The sequence below is a fragment of the Ovis canadensis genome, chromosome 2 (genome assembly GCF_042477335.2).
Source record: "Ovis canadensis isolate MfBH-ARS-UI-01 breed Bighorn chromosome 2, ARS-UI_OviCan_v2, whole genome shotgun sequence".
Taxonomy (NCBI): Eukaryota; Metazoa; Chordata; class Mammalia; order Artiodactyla; family Bovidae; genus Ovis; species Ovis canadensis.
In genome coordinates this window covers 43,969,741-43,986,382 of record NC_091246.1, presented here as the reverse complement: position 1 = coordinate 43,986,382, position 16,642 = coordinate 43,969,741, and the positions used below count along the sequence as shown (strand labels likewise).

At 55.2% G+C, this 16,642-nt stretch overlaps 1 protein-coding gene across 9 annotated transcripts; it reads left to right on the top strand.

The window, feature by feature from the left end:
• Positions 1–462: 462 nt before the first annotated feature.
• On the top strand, positions 463–16,456 carry FHIP2B (FHF complex subunit HOOK interacting protein 2B). 9 transcript variants are annotated; one of them, XR_011254290.1, is made up of 19 exons: positions 479–605; positions 5,765–5,843; positions 8,512–8,684; positions 9,284–9,388; positions 9,709–9,831; positions 10,045–10,269; positions 10,373–10,569; positions 11,103–11,211; positions 11,435–11,511; positions 11,865–12,054; positions 12,642–12,787; positions 12,896–13,024; positions 13,187–13,277; positions 13,599–13,742; positions 14,087–14,227; positions 14,445–14,545; positions 14,780–15,143; positions 15,725–15,844; positions 16,029–16,456. XR_011254290.1 is itself a non-coding variant. In XM_069576046.1 (17 exons), the coding sequence occupies exons 1-17, from the start codon at positions 561–563 to the stop codon at positions 14,916–14,918; spliced, it is 2,214 nt and encodes a 737-aa protein (XP_069432147.1). In that variant the 5' UTR covers positions 463–560; the 3' UTR covers positions 14,919–16,456. The 9 variants fall into 9 exon arrangements, 5 of the variants coding, with proteins under 5 accessions (XP_069432147.1, XP_069432148.1, XP_069432152.1 ...); XR_011254289.1 differs by having other exon boundaries at positions 470–605; positions 14,780–15,844; XR_011254291.1 differs by lacking the exon at positions 13,599–13,742 and having other exon boundaries at positions 478–605.
• Positions 16,457–16,642: the final 186 nt, after the last annotated feature.

The following is a 16,642-nucleotide window of genomic DNA, read 5'->3' as shown; positions in this document are numbered from 1 at the left end:
CCAGCTCTGCCAGTTCAAAGCCCATTTCCCCATCTTCCCCCCCAGCGCTCCCCCCTCATCCAGCCTCCCAGGAATGGAAAGAGATTCTTCATCACAAGGCAGTCAGCCGTTCAGAATGTATGTCTGCTGATCCCTGACATCGTTACGATGGGGGTGGGGGGCGGTAGGCCTAATGGGATCCCATGAGGGACATCTAGAGACTTCCAGACCCATGGACCTTCTCATCCCTCATGGGAAAAACGTGCTTGGTCCCACGCGCCCTTCCCTAAGGGTAGTTCGCACGCTGCCTCCGGGCTTCCCCAGGGGCCCCGGCGGACTTGACCTTGTCTTTCTGCTGCCGCGGCGGGCGGCGGGCACCCCCAGCCTCGGGGCCCCTCCTCGCTGCCCCGCCGGGCCACGTCGGCTGCCGGCCTCCTCTCCGACCCCGCGCTGGGCCAGGCGGGGGCTGCGGGGCGGGGCGGCCGGGGCCCCGCCTCCCTCGCTGCGCCTCCGGGTCGCCGCCTGCGCCCGGGAGCTCCGCCACCGCCCCGGAACCGGGAACCGGGAACCGGGCCGCCGTCATGCTGAGCCGGCTCGGGGCGCTGCTGCAGGAGGCCGTGGGGGCGGTGAGGCCGAAGCGGGGCCGGAAGGGCGGGCGCGGGGCCGGGAGAGGAGCCGGCGGGCGCGCGGGCGGGCGGAGGGCGCAGGCCGCCTCGGGGAAGGGACCCCTACCCGGGCCGCACGGAGCCCCGTCTCGGGCCTCTTCGCTCGCCCGCCGCGCCCCCTCCCGGACCCCTCTTCCCGTTTCCAGTGGCTTCTTTCTTGATTGTCCCTCTTCCTAGCTTTTCTCCAGGTCGCTCCAGCCCCTAACCCTTCTCCCCAAATTGCTTCCTGTTTATTTTCCCTGCTCCCGGAGTCTCCCAATTCCCAAATTCCTCCGTGCCGAGTGCTCCCCTGTCACCCAATAATTTCTTCCCAAAATTCCCCCCAAGTCCCCTCCCCCAGCCTGTGGGCCTTCCTCTTCCCCCGCGCTCCTCCCTTCCTGGTCACCTGGCCTTAAAAACTAACTGCCCCTTCCCCTGGTTCCTTGCCTTCCGACGCCTCCAAGACCTCACTCGCGCGGTAGGCCCTCTCACCTTCGACTAGGGAAGTGCAGGCCCCAACTGCCCAAGTCCCCAGGAAGGGTACAGATAACAATCGAAGTGTGTTGGGGGGAGCAGCGCCTAGCCCAGGAAGCAGTCTTATCCTGGGTACAAGTGCCGTTTCCAGAATGTTATCTCAATCCCAGGCCACCGCAAGCCCCGTTGACCTTGAGTCCAGAGAGGCCAGCTCTGGTGGTGCCTGGGGTGGCCAGGGGGGGCAAGGAATTTGTGTTTCTGCCATTTTCTGTTGGGTTTGAAGGCTGGTCAGAGGCGCCCACAGTTCACTCAGCAAGATAAAAGTGCGGGTTTAGATAGGGTAGGCAGGATGCCTTCCAGTCAAAGTAACCCTGCCAAGAATCTGCCTGTGAAGTTAACAATTCTTTTGTCCATAGTCTAAACTCTCCTAATTGATCAGTTGAGTGTATCAAATGTTCTCAGGAGAAACAGCCTTGGGTTCTATCCTTTTCCTTCTCAATGCATGCCTGGGTGCTCAAGCTCTCAGTCCAGTCATTTCCTACTCTTTGTGACCCCATGGACTGAAGCCAGCCAGGCTCCTCTGTCTATGGGATTTTCCAGGCAAGAGTATTGGAGTGGATTGTCATTTCCTTCTCCAGGGGATCTTCCTGGACCAGGGACCGAACCCACATCTCCTGTATTGGCAGGGGGGTTCTTTACTGATGAGCCACCAGGGAAGCCCCACCTCCCCAACACACAGCCCAGATCAGGGCTTATGACTGAGAACAGTCTCAGCCTTAAGCAAACTTGTGGAGAAAGTGAAAAGTTCCTGCTTTCTCAGCTCTTTCACCTGCCCCAGGCCTGCCCTGCAGGCACCTCGGGCCATCCTGCCTCCAGAGGGGATTCCAGAACGATCTCTCCTCCCCTCCTCTCTGTCCCCAGTCAAAATAGCTGTCATGTTAGAACATAGTCTGACACTCCTTCATACCTGTCTGGGAAAGCTCCAGACACAAGGTGGGTGAACAGGACAGACAGGACCCTAGCCCTGAGTGAATTTCTAAGGCTTCCTCTGTAGAAATTTCAGTGTCTTGCTGGAGGCGAGTTGGTGGTCACGGGAGATATTTTTTGGCAGGTGTCCTTAGGCCCCTCAGTATACAACATATAGTCGATGCCCTAGAAATTTGACTGGTCCCATGTGACCACCAGGGGAGATGGTCCCCTCTCCCTCCTCAACCCCAAGCTTGAGCACAGATCTTCCCAGGGCTGGGTCACTTGGTTAAAACCCCCAGCAAGTTGCTTAACTCAACTTGACCCAGCAAGTGTTAAGGAGAAAGAGTGCTCTTTCCTGCCCTCTTCTGACAAAATAGAATAGCAATCTTTACAGTTATTTGTAAAAAAAATAATAATAATATTATCTTTAAAAAGAAATCATTTGGTGCAGTTTCTTTTTTCTGGAGTTACAGTAGCTAACAATGTATTTAGGTAAAGATTATCTAATGGGTTTTTTTTAGCTTTAACGGTTTGTTTTGGCTAACTTTTGTTCTGTTTCTCCTTCTTTTTTTTCCTGGGTTGTTCTTTTTTCGTTTAAGTCCAGCTTAAGGCTTCAGGAGACTATAAGTGAATTTTAAGGTTAGATGAGACCCCATCACAGGCTTGTGAGATGATCATAGTGTGGTTAAGGGTCAGAGGGTTTTCCCAGAAAAAGGAACTGTGGGAAGGGCTTAAGGAGGGTTGTTTTGTTTTGTTTTGTTTTTAATGTATTTACTTGTTATTTCTTTGTTTTTATTTTGGGCTGCACCGTGTCCTTGTTGCTGCGTGTGGGCTTTCTCTGGCTTCGGCAAGCGGGCCTATCCTTTGTTGTGGTGCTCGGGCTTCTCACTGCCGTGGCTTCTGCTGTTGCAGAGCACTGGCCCCGGGTGCATGTACTTCAGTAGCTGCAGCCCTTGGTTCAGCAGTTGTGACCCTCGGGTTCTAGGTGCTGGACTCAGTAGCTGTGACGCTGTGGGTTTAGTTGCTCCACGGTATGTGATCTTCTTGGACCAGGGATCGAACCTGTGTCCCTGCATTGGCAGGCAAATTCTTAACCACTAGACCACCAGGGAAGTCCAGGTTTAAGGATTTTGCTGAGATATTTTAGTAAGTATCAATGAGTAGTCACTCTGTGCAGAGCCCTTTAGGGACTCTCAGAGAGAGAAAAACAGAACCCTGGCCTTGAGGGAACTCACAGTCTCCTACAGAGATGATTGTTCACCCAACAATAATAGCATCATGTAGACAGTGATAAGATGCAGTCACTCCATATGGTCTGTGTGTTTAGAATGACTGTGGGAGGTGCCACTTCCATAAAGGTCAAGGCCCCCACAGCTGACTCTGAAAGCAGACTGCCCAGGCTGCCAGGGCAAGGGGCAGTATCTCTGATTCAGTGTCATTTCTTCCTCCTCTTGTCATAATGGCCTGCTAAACCTTCATTTTGCATTTGTCTCCTACATACTTGCCAGATGACTCTTCTTCAGGAGCTCAGAAGATGTCACTGACCTGCACCCAACTGCCTGCAAAGAAAAAAAAAAAGGGACTTCTTGGTTTTGCCAAGAAGTTTAATGCCCCACACACTCATCCATCCATCCTTTTGCCGGACACACTTTGCAAAGATCGTTCTGCAGGAAACGTCTCTCCTGTGTCTCTTATTGTTGAAATCAGACCAGTTCTTCGGGTTTTAGTTCTCGCATGATCTCAGCATAGCCTCTTCATTTCACTTGTTGGAACTGACCCTTCTTCGCCCAAAGGTCACTGTCCACCTCTCCTGTGTTCTCACACCACTACTACTTTTATTTGACTGCCCTGGGAAGACCTTTTGATTTTCATTGTTGCATGTGGCATCTTCTGTTTGTGACATGGGGCATCTAGTTCTGAACCAGGGATCAAACCCAGGCCCCATGCATTAGGAGCATGGAGTCTTAGCGACTGCACCAGCCACTGTCTCCCACTATTTCCTGTAGTTGAGTCATTCAGTGCATTGTATATTCTCTTTTCCTCCATGGCACGTTTCTGGAGGACTGGCTCTTAGACATCCTTGTGTGGCTCATAGCATCAGGCGTGGTGTTTCGTACACAGTAGGCATCAATAGATACCTGCTGAGGGAGTTATGGAAGGAGGAGACACCCCGTCCTGTGGTGCAGTAAAGCATGAAGTTAGAGAGAGGTGTGTCCAGGGACCCAGGAGACAGCTTTGTGGAGGCGGTAGCTTTGAGCTGGACCTCACTGGGGACTGCTAGGACCTAAACAGGTGTAGGGGGATATACAGAGTCTCCTAGGCAGAGGAGCAGCTAGAGGAAAGACCATAAGGTAGGGATGTGGGTAGGGACTACTGGAATATGCATTTTTCCCCTGGGAACATTCACTCTGCAAGGAAAGAGAAGAAATGCCCTTTTTGGAGAAGTTTTCAGAGGTAGTGTTTGTTACCAGTTCAAGGTTAGTTCCACCTGGGGCATGGGAATGGAGAGGTTGCTTTAGGAGAAGGGGGAGGTTCGAGGGCTGCTCATGGAAGATCAGAATTCCTTGGGGTGATTGAAGGAGCTGGAGGTGTGGACATGAGCAGAACTGAGAGAAGATAGGGGTGCACACCCTGCACTGTGAACAAAAGATGCAACACGGTATAAGTAAGGTGGGCCTCCCAGGTGGCACAGTGGTAAAGAACCTGCCTGCCAATGCGGGAGACCCAGGTTCAATCCTGAGTCAGGAAGATCCCCTGGAGAGGGAAATAGCAACCCACTCCAGTATGCTTGCCTGGGAAATCCCATGGACAGAGGAGCCTGTCGGGCTATGATCCGTGGGTCACCAGAGTTGGACATGACTTAGTAACTAAAACACCACCATAAGTTAGGCACTTTTTGGTGGATGCAAGCCACATGGCACATGGGATCCTAGTTCCTGATCAGGGATCCAACTGGCTCCCCCTGCATTGGAAGCACAGAGTCTTAACCACTGGTGTGTGTGTGTGAAGTCGCTCAGTCGTGTCTGACTCTTTGCGACCCCATGGACTGTAGCCTACCAGGCTCCTCCCTCCATGGGATTCTCCAGGCAAGAATACTGGAGTGGGTTGCCATTTCCTTCTCCAGGGGATCTTCCCGACCCAGGGATTGAACCTGGGTCTCCCACTTAACCACTGGACCCCCAGGGAAATCCCACTTGCTTCATATTCTAACATTACCCACCTAGCTGAATTGAGTTATGGTGGCCTTCAACCCAAATTTTCAGACTCTCAGAGTGAAATGGACCCAAATGCTTTGTCTCTGCCACATTTTCCATTTACATTTTGTTGTTTTGGGGGTGCTTTCCTGTTTTCCTCTACACACCACTATCGTAGCATAACCACGTTGTACCGAAATGATCTGTTTCTGTGTCTGTTTTCTGCACCAACAGTCTTAGCCACTCTGGGCTGGGGGATGATCATGACATGTTTCAGGACCACAACATCTCAAGGAGGGAGGGGGTATCTGGGGAGAGGACACAGGAGATTATTGGGAGATATGAAGACAATGTGCAGATGTCCTGGAGAAAATGTGTTACTAATTCAGTTTGAGAACCCAGGATCCCAACTGCCTCCTTCAGGGCCCAGCAGCCGTCCAACACTTAGCAGATGGTAGAGTGTCATAGTGGCAGCCACTTAGGTTGTGTCTGCTCTCTCCACAGCGGGAGCCCAGCATTGACTTGCTGGAGGCCTTCGTGGAACACTGGAAGGGCATCACGAACTACTACATCGAAAGCACAGGTGGGGCCTCGTCTCCTTCCATGCAGGGATCCCTGAAGGGTTTGGGGAGTGAGGGGTGGGTGGGGGTCACCCCACAGCTCAGAGATGCAGGTGTCCTGGGGAAGGTGACATCCACTGCCCACTTCAGAGTGGGGGCTGCCTCACCCTGACCTTCCAGGAAGGGACCTGTGTGAGTAGGAGTAGGGACAAGGAGGCTGGGTTTCACTGGCCTGACTCTGCATCCAAGATATTGAACTCCACTTGCCCTTAGCTGGGCAGAGTATCCAGGCCTTCAGTCCCCAGGTACCTGTGCCCAGGGCTTACCGACTAAAGAAAAGAAGTGGAATAAATTCCTCTTTTCCTTGAGCCAATTTAGAGGGCATTTCCCTTGTAGAGACCTGGCACAGGAGGAGAAAAAACCAAGGCACGTAGCGTGCCTGGTCCTTCTCCCCCAGCTGACACTCTAGCTCTGGTTCATCTGGGCCCACCAGGATCACTCACTGAGGGGGCAGCGTCTCATTGGCTGCTTGGTAATCAGTATGCTGGGCTTGGTGGAGATGCACTGGTTGCTAAGTAACCTTCCCTACATTCGTAGCCTTCCACCTCCTAGAGTTCAGACTGGGGATTGACTCCAGTTTTGTTGTTTGTGGTTCAGTTGCTCAGTCCTGTTCTGTCTGACTCTTTGTGACCCCACGGACTGTACCCGGCCAGGCTCCTCTAGAGTTTGCTCAAATTCATGTCCATTGAGTCGGTGATGCTGTCTAACCATCTCATCTACTATTGCACCTGCCATCTGCCTATACCTTTCCTAAAGGCTTTACTTCCAGCCTGAGCCAGCCCCCAAAATTAAAAGTGGCCTTAGGACACTCTGAGGGGCCCTCTGAGTGTTCTGTTAGACCAAGGTCCTCAGTCTTGGCACTGGTGACGTCTGGACTGGATCATTCTTTGTTGTAGGAGGTTGGGGGTGGGGTGGGGGTATACCGTATGTTTAGCAGCAACTCTGACCTCTACCCACTAGATGCTGGTAGCACCCCCTCCCCATTGTGATAAGCATAAATGTCTCTCCAAACATTGCCAGATATCCTGGGGAGCAGGGGCAAAATTGCCCCCAGTTAAGAATAATTGCTTTAGGTGGTGCAGTGGTTATGAGTCCTTGCTTCCATAGCAGGGGGCATGGGTTCAATCCCTGGTTAGGGAGATAAGATCCTCATGCTGCACAGCAGCAAAAAAACATCCTGATCCATACCAATAGGTCATTTTATGGGATTAATATAAATGTAAAATATATACTATTTTATATAATCTAAAATAACAAGCAATAGTTTTTAAAAAGAATGCTTTAGATTGACGATCTCTTTTTTCACATTGAGATATAATTGACGTATAACATGTTAGTTTCAGGTGTACAACATACTGATTTGATACATGGATATGTTGTGAAATGATCATCACAATAAGGTCTAGTTAACATCTGTCACCACCTATAGCTACACTTTTTTTTTTCCTGTGATAAGAAATTTTAAGATCTCTGTTAGCAACTTTCAAATATACAATATTATTAACTCTAGTCTCCGTGCTGTGCATTACATCCCCAGGACTCATTTTACATCTTGAATTTTACACCTTTTGGACTGAAGATCTCTTGTCATGGAATCGCAAGCGGAAAACTAGGAAAAGTTCTAGAACTGCCTCACTTCCACCTGGGGCTTCACCTGGCCCAATTCATTAATTACCAGATGGTTTCTGGACCAGAAGTGCAGGGCTGGGTGAGGTGAGGTGCCTTGCTCAAGAGCCTATGCTTTCAAGAAAAGCTAGGGGGTGCTGCAAGGCCAGTCCCAAAGCGCCAGAACTTTCTTTATAAAAATCCTCCGCCCTGTGAGACTGACTAAGAGAACTCCACTAACCAGCAGGACCTGGGCATCAGGCAGTGAGTTTGAGTCTGAACCCATGGTCATAAGTGGATTTGTTTTCAGCTTTTTAAAAAAAAAAGAAAATAGAGTATTGCCTTCCATGAGTATAAAAGAGACATAAATAGGCCCCTGGAGGTTATCTGTTAGGAAGCTGAAGACAGCTTCTAAATTATAACAGAGACCCCTGAGCCCATAGCTTCTCACTCAGGCCCAGAGCTAGCCGGCAGCCCACCAACTGTCCTTCCCCAGAGTTCAGAGAAAAAAATGCTGCTTGCTTTTCTTTAATAAAGTGCTGGCACCTGTACACATGTCCTGTCAGATAGCTATATCCTGGGCTTCATCTAAAAGGTCTTTCATCTTTTTAGCTAGCACATGCTAAGTCAGTTCAGTCATGTCTGACTCTTTTGCAACTCCATGGACTATAGCCAGCCAAGCTACCCTGTCCATGGGATTTTTCAGGCAAGATTACTGGAGTGGGTTGCTATGCCCTCCTCCAGGGGGTCTTCCCGACCCAGGGATCCAACCCATGTCTCAGTCTCCTGCATTGGCAGGCAGGTTCTTTACCACTAGTGCTACCTGGGAAGCTCTTTTTACGGTTAGCTAGAGAGGCATCAACTGTAAACTTCCCTTTGCTCTGGTCTTTGAAGAAAACTTAACCTGGCCTTCTCCAGGCTGTTCTGTCTCCCCGACTACCTCCCCTAGACCCTGTGGGTTGACCCTTTAAGCCACAGTGTCCCTGGACTTCACCCCATTCACCTTGTTTCCTGGATCTCTGTTAGATGAAAACACCCCCGCCAAGAAAACAGATATTCCCTGGCGGCTGAAGCAGATGCTGGATATCCTGGTGTATGAGGAGAAGCAGCAGGCCGCGGCTGGCGAGGCGGGGCCTTGCCTGGAGTACCTGCTGCAGCACAAGATCCTGGAGACCCTGTGCACACTGGGCAAGGCCGAGGTGGGCTGGACCTTGGGTGCCTTTGCAAACTTCCGCCTGAGCTGGGGCCCCAGGGATCCAGGTCTTTCTACCTGTGCTCCTCCTAGTGCCCAACCTGTGGCGGGGGGTAAGGGTGGGATTGGGGTGGGGTGGGGTGGGTTGCGGTGTGAGCTCGGTGGGGACGGGATCACTTGGGATGGCTCAGAACAGCCACCACCTTCCCCAGGCTTCAGGCCCTCACCGCTTTGCTTTGGTGGCGTGTTCTCGCTGTCCTTGGGTTGAGGACATGCTCCCTTTCATTCAGTCCGCGTTCGTTCATCAGTGATGTACTGAGGACCAACCATGTACCAGCCGTGGCCTAGGCGCTGGGGACCCGACAGTGATTGAAACAGAGGAAAATTCTAGTCAGGTGCATCAAAGGAGCCCACGGATAGTATGTTCAATAACGATAAGGTTAGGGACAAAAATTAAGGCAGAAAGGGGCAGGACAGCAGCAGGAGGCCAGTTTCCTAGTGTGAGAGGAGGAGGCGCTGGTGGAGAAGGCAGTGAGGGGAGGAGCAGTCCAGGTGGGGGCGTTGCCTCGCCGACTGACTGACAGGCGCTCTGTCCCTGCCCCGCAGTACCCACCTGGCATGCGGCAGCAGGTGCTCCAGTTCTTCAGCAAGGTTCTGGCCCAAGTGCAACACCCACTCCTGCATTATCTCAACGTCCACAGACCCGTGCAGGTGAGGGGCCCAGAAGGTAAGGGGTGTTCGGAGGTGAGGCCTGTGCTTTCAAGCAAAGCTGGTGGGGGTGGGGTTGCTCCAAGGCCAGGCCCAAAGCACCAAAACTTCCTTGACAAAACGCTCCACTTTCTGAGACTCTAAAAGAGCTCCCCCTGCCCCCCACCCCGTCCCCAGCTTCTCCATCAGGCCCTGGGCGCCGTGCTGCAGGACTTGAGTTTGAACCCATGGTCGTGCACAGATTCTGTTCCCTGCTGCCCCATTCTTCCATCTCTTCCCCGCCACCCCATCCCCCTCTTGTCTCTGTCCTGCTCCCCTTCTAGAAACTTCTCCGACTTGGTGGGACAGTTCCTGGATCCCTCACAGAAAAGGAGGAGGTGCAGTTCACCACAGTCCTCTGCTCCAAGATCCAGCAGGACCCAGCCCTGCTCACCTATATCCTAGAAGTGAGTGCCTCTGGGGAGCAGGAGGGGGAGGGCCCAGACCCCAGGGCAAGCCCCCGGTGGCCTTGCTGAGGGGCAGAAGGATGGAGTAGGTACTGAGGAGGCACTTGGCAGGCTTCCCTCCAGCTCTACTCTGAGGCCCCCTTTGGACTCCCAAGGGGCTGTCATGGAGAATGGTCTGCACTGCGGCCTGGCCTTACCCATCCTCCCTTGCAGGGTAAAAAGACTATTGGTAGGAAGGCATCCAGAGAAGCCACCGCCTCTCTGAGAGAGGCAGCCAGTGTCAGGGACAAGGACCGCCCACACAGCAAGGCTCCGGACAGTGGTACCTGTGGGGCCTGGGCCTCAAACACCCAGCTGCCTGCTGAGACCCAGGAGCCAGATGGAGCCATTGGGGAGAGCAGCCTCATTACCACCCTGATTGGCTTGTGCAAGAGCAAGGTGCTGGCAGCCTCCAAGACGCAGGGGGTGGGGACGGGGTGGGTGAGTTGCTGGGAGGTGGGGGATCAGCCACAGGTCTCTGAAGTCCTACCCTTATCCCCAGAAAGGTCGGGTGGCCCTGAAGGCCCGGGAGAACCTGCTGCTCCTGGTAAGTGTGGCGTCCCAGGCGGCCGCCACCTACATGGTACAGAGCAGCCCTTGTTGTCCTGCCATCGTCGAGCACCTCTGCCAGCTGTACCAGTCCCTGCCCAGCTCCTTGGACCCTGCAGACATTGCTGCTTTAGAGGGCATCAGCTGGAGGTAGGCGCTTAGCCAGGGAAGGCAGGTCTACATTTTCAGCAGCTGGAAGCCCTACCTGGCATCTTCCTGGTAGCCTCTCTTGTTTTCCAAGGGGGATGGGGACCCCTGCTGGCCACCCTCCTCCTGAGGCTATAGCCCATGCCAGGGGCCTTCTCACCCTCCAGGAAAGCATCACTCTGGTTTCTGCCCTCAGGGAAAGTGAAAGTGTTAAGTCACTTCAGTTGTTTCCAACTCTTTGCAACCCCGTGGACTATAGCCTGCCAGGCTCCTCTGTCCATGGGATTCTCCAGGCAAGAATACTGGAGTAGGTTGCCATTTCCTTCTCCAGGAGGTCTTTCCCACCCAGGGATTGAACCCAGGTCTTCTGCACTGTAGGCAGATTCTTTACCTGCTGGTCTGAGCCACCTGTCTGCCCTCAGAGCCCCCAGTAGAACGGCCTTCCGGCAATGGAGGTTCCAAGGCAAAGGGTGAAAGAGCCCACTTCCTGGCTATACCTGAACCAGGCCTCACACACTTCCTTTACTCTTATGCAGGTTACCCAGCGCCCCATCTGATGAGGCTTCCTTCCCCGGCAAGGAGGCCTTGGCTGCCTTTTTGGGCTGGTTTGACTACTGTGACCACCTCATCACAGAGGCACACACGGTGAGCAGAGCGGGTGCTCCGCCCCACCTCCAGCTTCATGCTGCTCTGTTCTGTCTCTACCTGGAGGACCCAGGGGATCTCTTGGGAGCTGGGCAAGGCCCAGGATCAGCAGATCCCCCTCTACTTGTTATGTTAGGCTCTGTACAAGGATACAGCTGTTTCTCAGTGGAAAATTGTCGGTGGTCGGTAGAACGCGTTTTAAGACATGCTCTTTGGCACCCAGGTGGTTTCGGATGCCTTGGCAAAGGCTGTGGCTGAGAAGTTATTTGTGGAAATTCTGCAGCCCCAGCTCCTACATGTGTAAGTTCTATCTAGTTCCTTCCAGGTGTGGCTATGCTCCGGGCGAAATGTCCACCCCACCAAGCCCTTTCCTGTGCTTGAGGCCAGGGACCTCCTTGGCCAGAGTCATGGGGTCAGTGGGCTCCATTGGTCGATGTTCCCCTTCACACACTTGTGACCCAGAGCCATGTGGGCTAACCAAGGCCTGCCACCCTCAGACTCTAGGACCTCAAGTGGAACAGGGAATGAACAGAGAAATACCAGCAGAAGATGCAAGAGAACCAGGAAGGGGTTCTGCGCCTCTGCACCCTGTCCCTCCCTGCTCGTCCTCTGCTGTCCCCTGCCTGGCGTGGCTCAGTGCACTCTCCCCATAGGTCTGAACAGAGCGTCCTGACCTCCACTGCCCTGCTCACAGTCATGCTGCGCCAGCTCCGCTCCCCGGCGCTGCTGCGGGAGGCTGTGGCCTTCCTCCTGGGCATGGACCAGCAGCCTGCAGCCCCTGAGGACAGCCCCCGCACCCTGTGCGCCCACCTCATCAGGCACTGTGACCACCTCTCTGATGAGGTGAGGCGGGCGGCCCTCCTCTTTATTCACCTGCACCCCACCTTGCCCATGGGATTTCCAGAAGCTTCTTCCCATTTTCATTAGTTTTCAAGGTGGTTCTACCTTTGAGGCATTGAAACCCAGCTCCCTCTCACCTCCAAGCAAAGAAAAAGACAGTGACCCAGTGACTGGTAGCTAAACTCTTGTCCCGCAGTAATTTTCTGTGATTACAAACTTACGATGACACTTTTTATTTTTACAAAGTGCTTTTATTATATTCACTTGGCTTGTTGGAAGCTGACAGCCGCTCTGTGAGGTAGGCGAGGCCGGTATTCCATTTTTCAGACATGGAAACTTAAGGTGCAGAGGAGCCAACTGGCTTGCCCGATACCACACCTCAAATTAGTTAATGGAACTGAGACCAGCCAGACTTGTGGTTCTCAGGCCAGCACCCATTTACTCCCCTTGAAACCTGCCACCTGAGCCCCCGGCCAGAGGAGGCAAACCCCCATCCTAGAGGACCTCTTCTCACCTGGGTGAGCAGTTTCCAGGCACCCCTGGAGGCCCGCATGGGGAAAGGGTGTCCCGCTGATTCCTTCTTGCCCCAGATCAGCATCGCCACACTGCGGCTGTTTGAGGAGCTACTGCAGAAGCCCCATGAACAGATTGTCCGGAGCCTGATCCTGTGCTACCTGGAGGGCCGTCCTTACATGGCCCGTGGCTCGCCTGAGCCCGAAAGCTACGAGGACACCCTGTAAGTGAAACCCGGCGCTGTGGAGGAGGCCTGGGGCCACTCAGAGCCCCTCCCCGGCCCCTGCTGGTTCCTGTGCTCACTGATGCTGCACTTTTCCGCCCGGCACAGAGACCTAGAGGAAGATCCCTACTTCACCGACAGCTTCCTCGACTCTGGCTTTCAGCCCTCCGCAAAGCCTCCCCCGGCCCCTGCCACCAACCCTGATGGCAAGACAGCAGTGACCGAGATTGTCAACAGGTAGGGGCCCATCAGGAAGTCCAACCCACCTGAGCTTTGTTCTGTCTTTGGCCAGAGCCCTGATGGGGCACAGGCTGGGATGGAGTGCTCCCGGGGGCTGGAAATGGAGCAGGGCAGCCCAGGCTGGGCCCTCCTCCCCACATCTAGGGTCCTGTCTCTCAGTTTCCTCTGCCTCGTTCCTGAGGAAGCCAAGACATCGGCCTTCCTGGAGGAGACAGGATACGACACGTACGTCCACGATGCTTATGGACTGGTGAGTGTCGAGGCCTCTGCCCGTGCTCAGTCCTTGCCACTTAGAGTGTGGGGTTAATGCACTCTGCCCCTGTGATCTCCAGCCTAGTGCTCCCAGCTCTGGCCAAGCGCCCGAGCCCCATCTGCCTGTGTGGCTCTCCCAGTCTGCTGGCACCCCTGACCACTGGCGTGTGTTAGTCACTCAGTTGTGTCTGACTCTTTGTGACCCCATGGACTGTAGCCTGCCAGGCTCCTCTGTCCATGGGATTCTCTGGGCAAAAATACTGGAGTGTGTTGCCATTTCCTCCTCGGCCTATGTCCTTGACTCTCCCGCCTCTTTTAGTTCCAGGAGTGCAGCTCCCGAGTGACACCCTGGGGCTGGCCACTGGCTCCCCCACCCCTGGACCCCCATGAACCCGAACAGCCTTTCTTTGAGGGTCCCTTCCTCCAAATGCTGTTTGACCGCATGTCCCGGATTTTAGAACAGGTAGACAGCAGGGCTGGGCCCTAGCCATGGGGTGAGGTCTCCGGAGTCCTTCGGGAGAGCAGGGCCCAGCCCTGGGGGTCCAGCCATCTTCCCTTTTCTGGCTCCACGACCCCCCTCAATCCCCACCTTTCTCCAGCTGGGAAGCCCCGTCTCGCCTCTGCTTCACACGCCCTAACACGTCCTGGCCCTCAGCCCCAGGGAACCCATGATGCACACATCACGTGCGTCTCCAACCCCCGCACACGTTCACACTGGCCAGGCACAATGCTGGGGTGGAGGAGGGCAGGGGGTAAAAATGCTCAGCACCCCTGCCAACCCTTGCTTGTCCACTGCGCTCCCCACAGCCATACAGCCTGAACCTGCAGGTGACCTCAGTCCTGTCCCGGCTTGCCCTCTTCCCCCACCCCCTTATCCACGAGTACCTCCTGGATCCCTACACCAACTTGGCCCCTGGCTGCCGAAGCCTGTTCTCTGTGCTCGTCAGGGTAAGGGCGCCCAGGCCGGGCCAGAGGAAGCATGCCAGTGCTGGGGGCAGGAAGGGAGGGCAATGGGACGGGGGCGGGCTGGGGGCTGCAGGTGTGGGCACCCTTGCCAGCGCCAAGGGATAACCTAGGTACCACCCACCCTCCCATGGTATGACCAGGCCAGGGACCCCATGGCAGGGTCTCTGGTCTCATCAGTCCCCTCTTGTTCCCACTCCAGGTGATCGGGGACTTGATGCAGAGAATTCAGAGGGTTCCCCAGTTCCCAGGCAAACTGCTCCTGGTGCGCAGGCAGCTGATGGGCCAAGTCCCTGGGGAGCAGTAAGTACCCAAGGGAAGCGGGTGCCCAAGGAAGAGCCCTGGGTTGACATGGCGAGGGCTTCCAGGTGGGGGAGGCACCAGGCCAGGGGCAGAGGAGGGCTCATTGCTGAGGCCTGTGGTCCCTCATAGACCCTCAGAGGTGGCTGTCCCTGGGTAGTCCCTCAGATACTGGGATGTCCCACTGGGCACACTCCTCACACTTCCCAGCTGTGACCCCTGTGCTATCTCCCTCAGGCTGGACCACCAGACCTTCCTCCAGGGCGTGGTCGTCCTGGAGGAATTCTGCAAGGAGCTGGCTGCCATTGCTTTCGTCAAGTTCCCCCCACACAGTCCTCACCTGCACCTCTCCAAACCCCGAGAAGGGCATGTCTGAGTCAGGAGGGGAGACTCCCGTTCACGCCTCTGCCCAAGAGCTGCCCCCTGCCTGGCGGTGGTGCTGCCACTGTCCTGGAGCGGGGGCCTGGCCTTGGCTCCATCTCCTCTATATCCCAGGGACTTCCACCTGTGTGGAGGTCTGGCCTTCCACTCTTGGGTTGACTCAAGACCACCTTGGCCCGTTGGCTGCACCAGACTGGATTTCAAGGAGTGGGTCTCTGAGGTACCAGGAACCAAGGAGCCAAGGCGGTGGCTTCCTGGGCAGCATGGTGTCCTTGGGGCCCTCTCTGGGGAGTTGGGTGACAGCCAGGTCCCCCCGAGCCAGAGCCTCCTTTGCTCTGTGCCTGTCACCTGTGTCCATGGGTCTTCTATGGCCAGAGCCAAGACCTGAGACTCAATTATAGGGGCACAATGGGGAGTAAGTCAGTGGCTCTGAGGCTGGTCATGCCCCTAGGCCAGAGAGATGGGGGCACGGCCCTATCTCTGTCCCACTAGGTACCACAGATACTGCTGACACTTGATGTTTTTTCTCCTGCCTTCTCGGTTTAACACTTGGGGAAGGGGCCATGGATGGCAGGGAGAGCCCCTCTTCCAGCTCACCCTCCTAGAGACTGTTGCAAAATTCCAACAGCCTCGTGGCAAATGCCCAAAGCATGTTCCACAGCCAGGCGGGGGCAGCTGCTAATGAGAAGCTTGAAGTAACTGCAGCCAGGGCAGGAGAGGGCCTGGGAAGCCGGGGGGCTGGATGCCAGGCTCCAGCTCCAGCTGGTTTCTCGCTGGCGCCTTCTGAACCCGTCTCGGCAGGTCCACAGCACCTGGGCAGAGGGGCTCAGAGACCCGGGGAGGCCAGGCCTCACCCCAAGCATTCGGCTGGGGTCCTCCACAGAATACTGTTCCCAGCAGAGCCGGAAGGTCCGGGTCCAGGTGAGGCCAGGGTGCCCACTGGCCCGCAGCCTGCCCCCTCGTCCCTCCCCCACCCCCTCTCGACCCCAAGGCCTGGCAGGGTGGGGCTGGGGCACAGGCAGTCCTTTGCGGTGCCGTTCTCCCAGCGTGCCCTCTGCGGCTGGGGCTGCCACCCCACCCGGCCCAAATCTGTCTCGACCTGCAGGAACACACAGGCGGCGCCAGGCATTACCTCACAGCAAACTGCAGTTGCTGGCTTAACTCCTGGGCAAGGAGGAGCAGGCCAGAGCCCCTTTCGCTTCCTTTTCCTGCCCATGCCGCTTCTAGAAGCCGGCCACAGGTTGCCAGGAGGTGACATGAAAGCAGAGGAAACTCAGTGACCTCTACCTCTCCTGCGTTCCTCCAAGCTGGGGAGGATTTACCTGCTGTTCCCAAGGACACCGTGCAAGTCCCTGCGTGTGCCCACGCATGGGCGTTAGCATGGAACGAGGCGGTGAACTGGGTCTGGACTCTTCGACTCAGAAAGAACGTTCAAGCGTCCGGGAGTCAGACCCTCCCCTCCTCAATGCACTTGAACATTCGCACAGTGTCTCCCCAGACAGCATGGCAATAAATGGTGTGGTTGCGTGGTCATGGCTGCCCCATTCTTCTCTGTCCTCCCCGTGTCCTTTTGCCCAGGGCTCCACTGCTCATTCAGGCACATCTTCCTCCCTAAGGAAGACGAATTCAGTTCCTCTCCCAGCACAGGAGCAGAGGGAGGGCAGTGTCTGTGTGGTGGGGGCGGGTGGTAAACGGGCAGGCTCTGGCAGCGCAAATGTG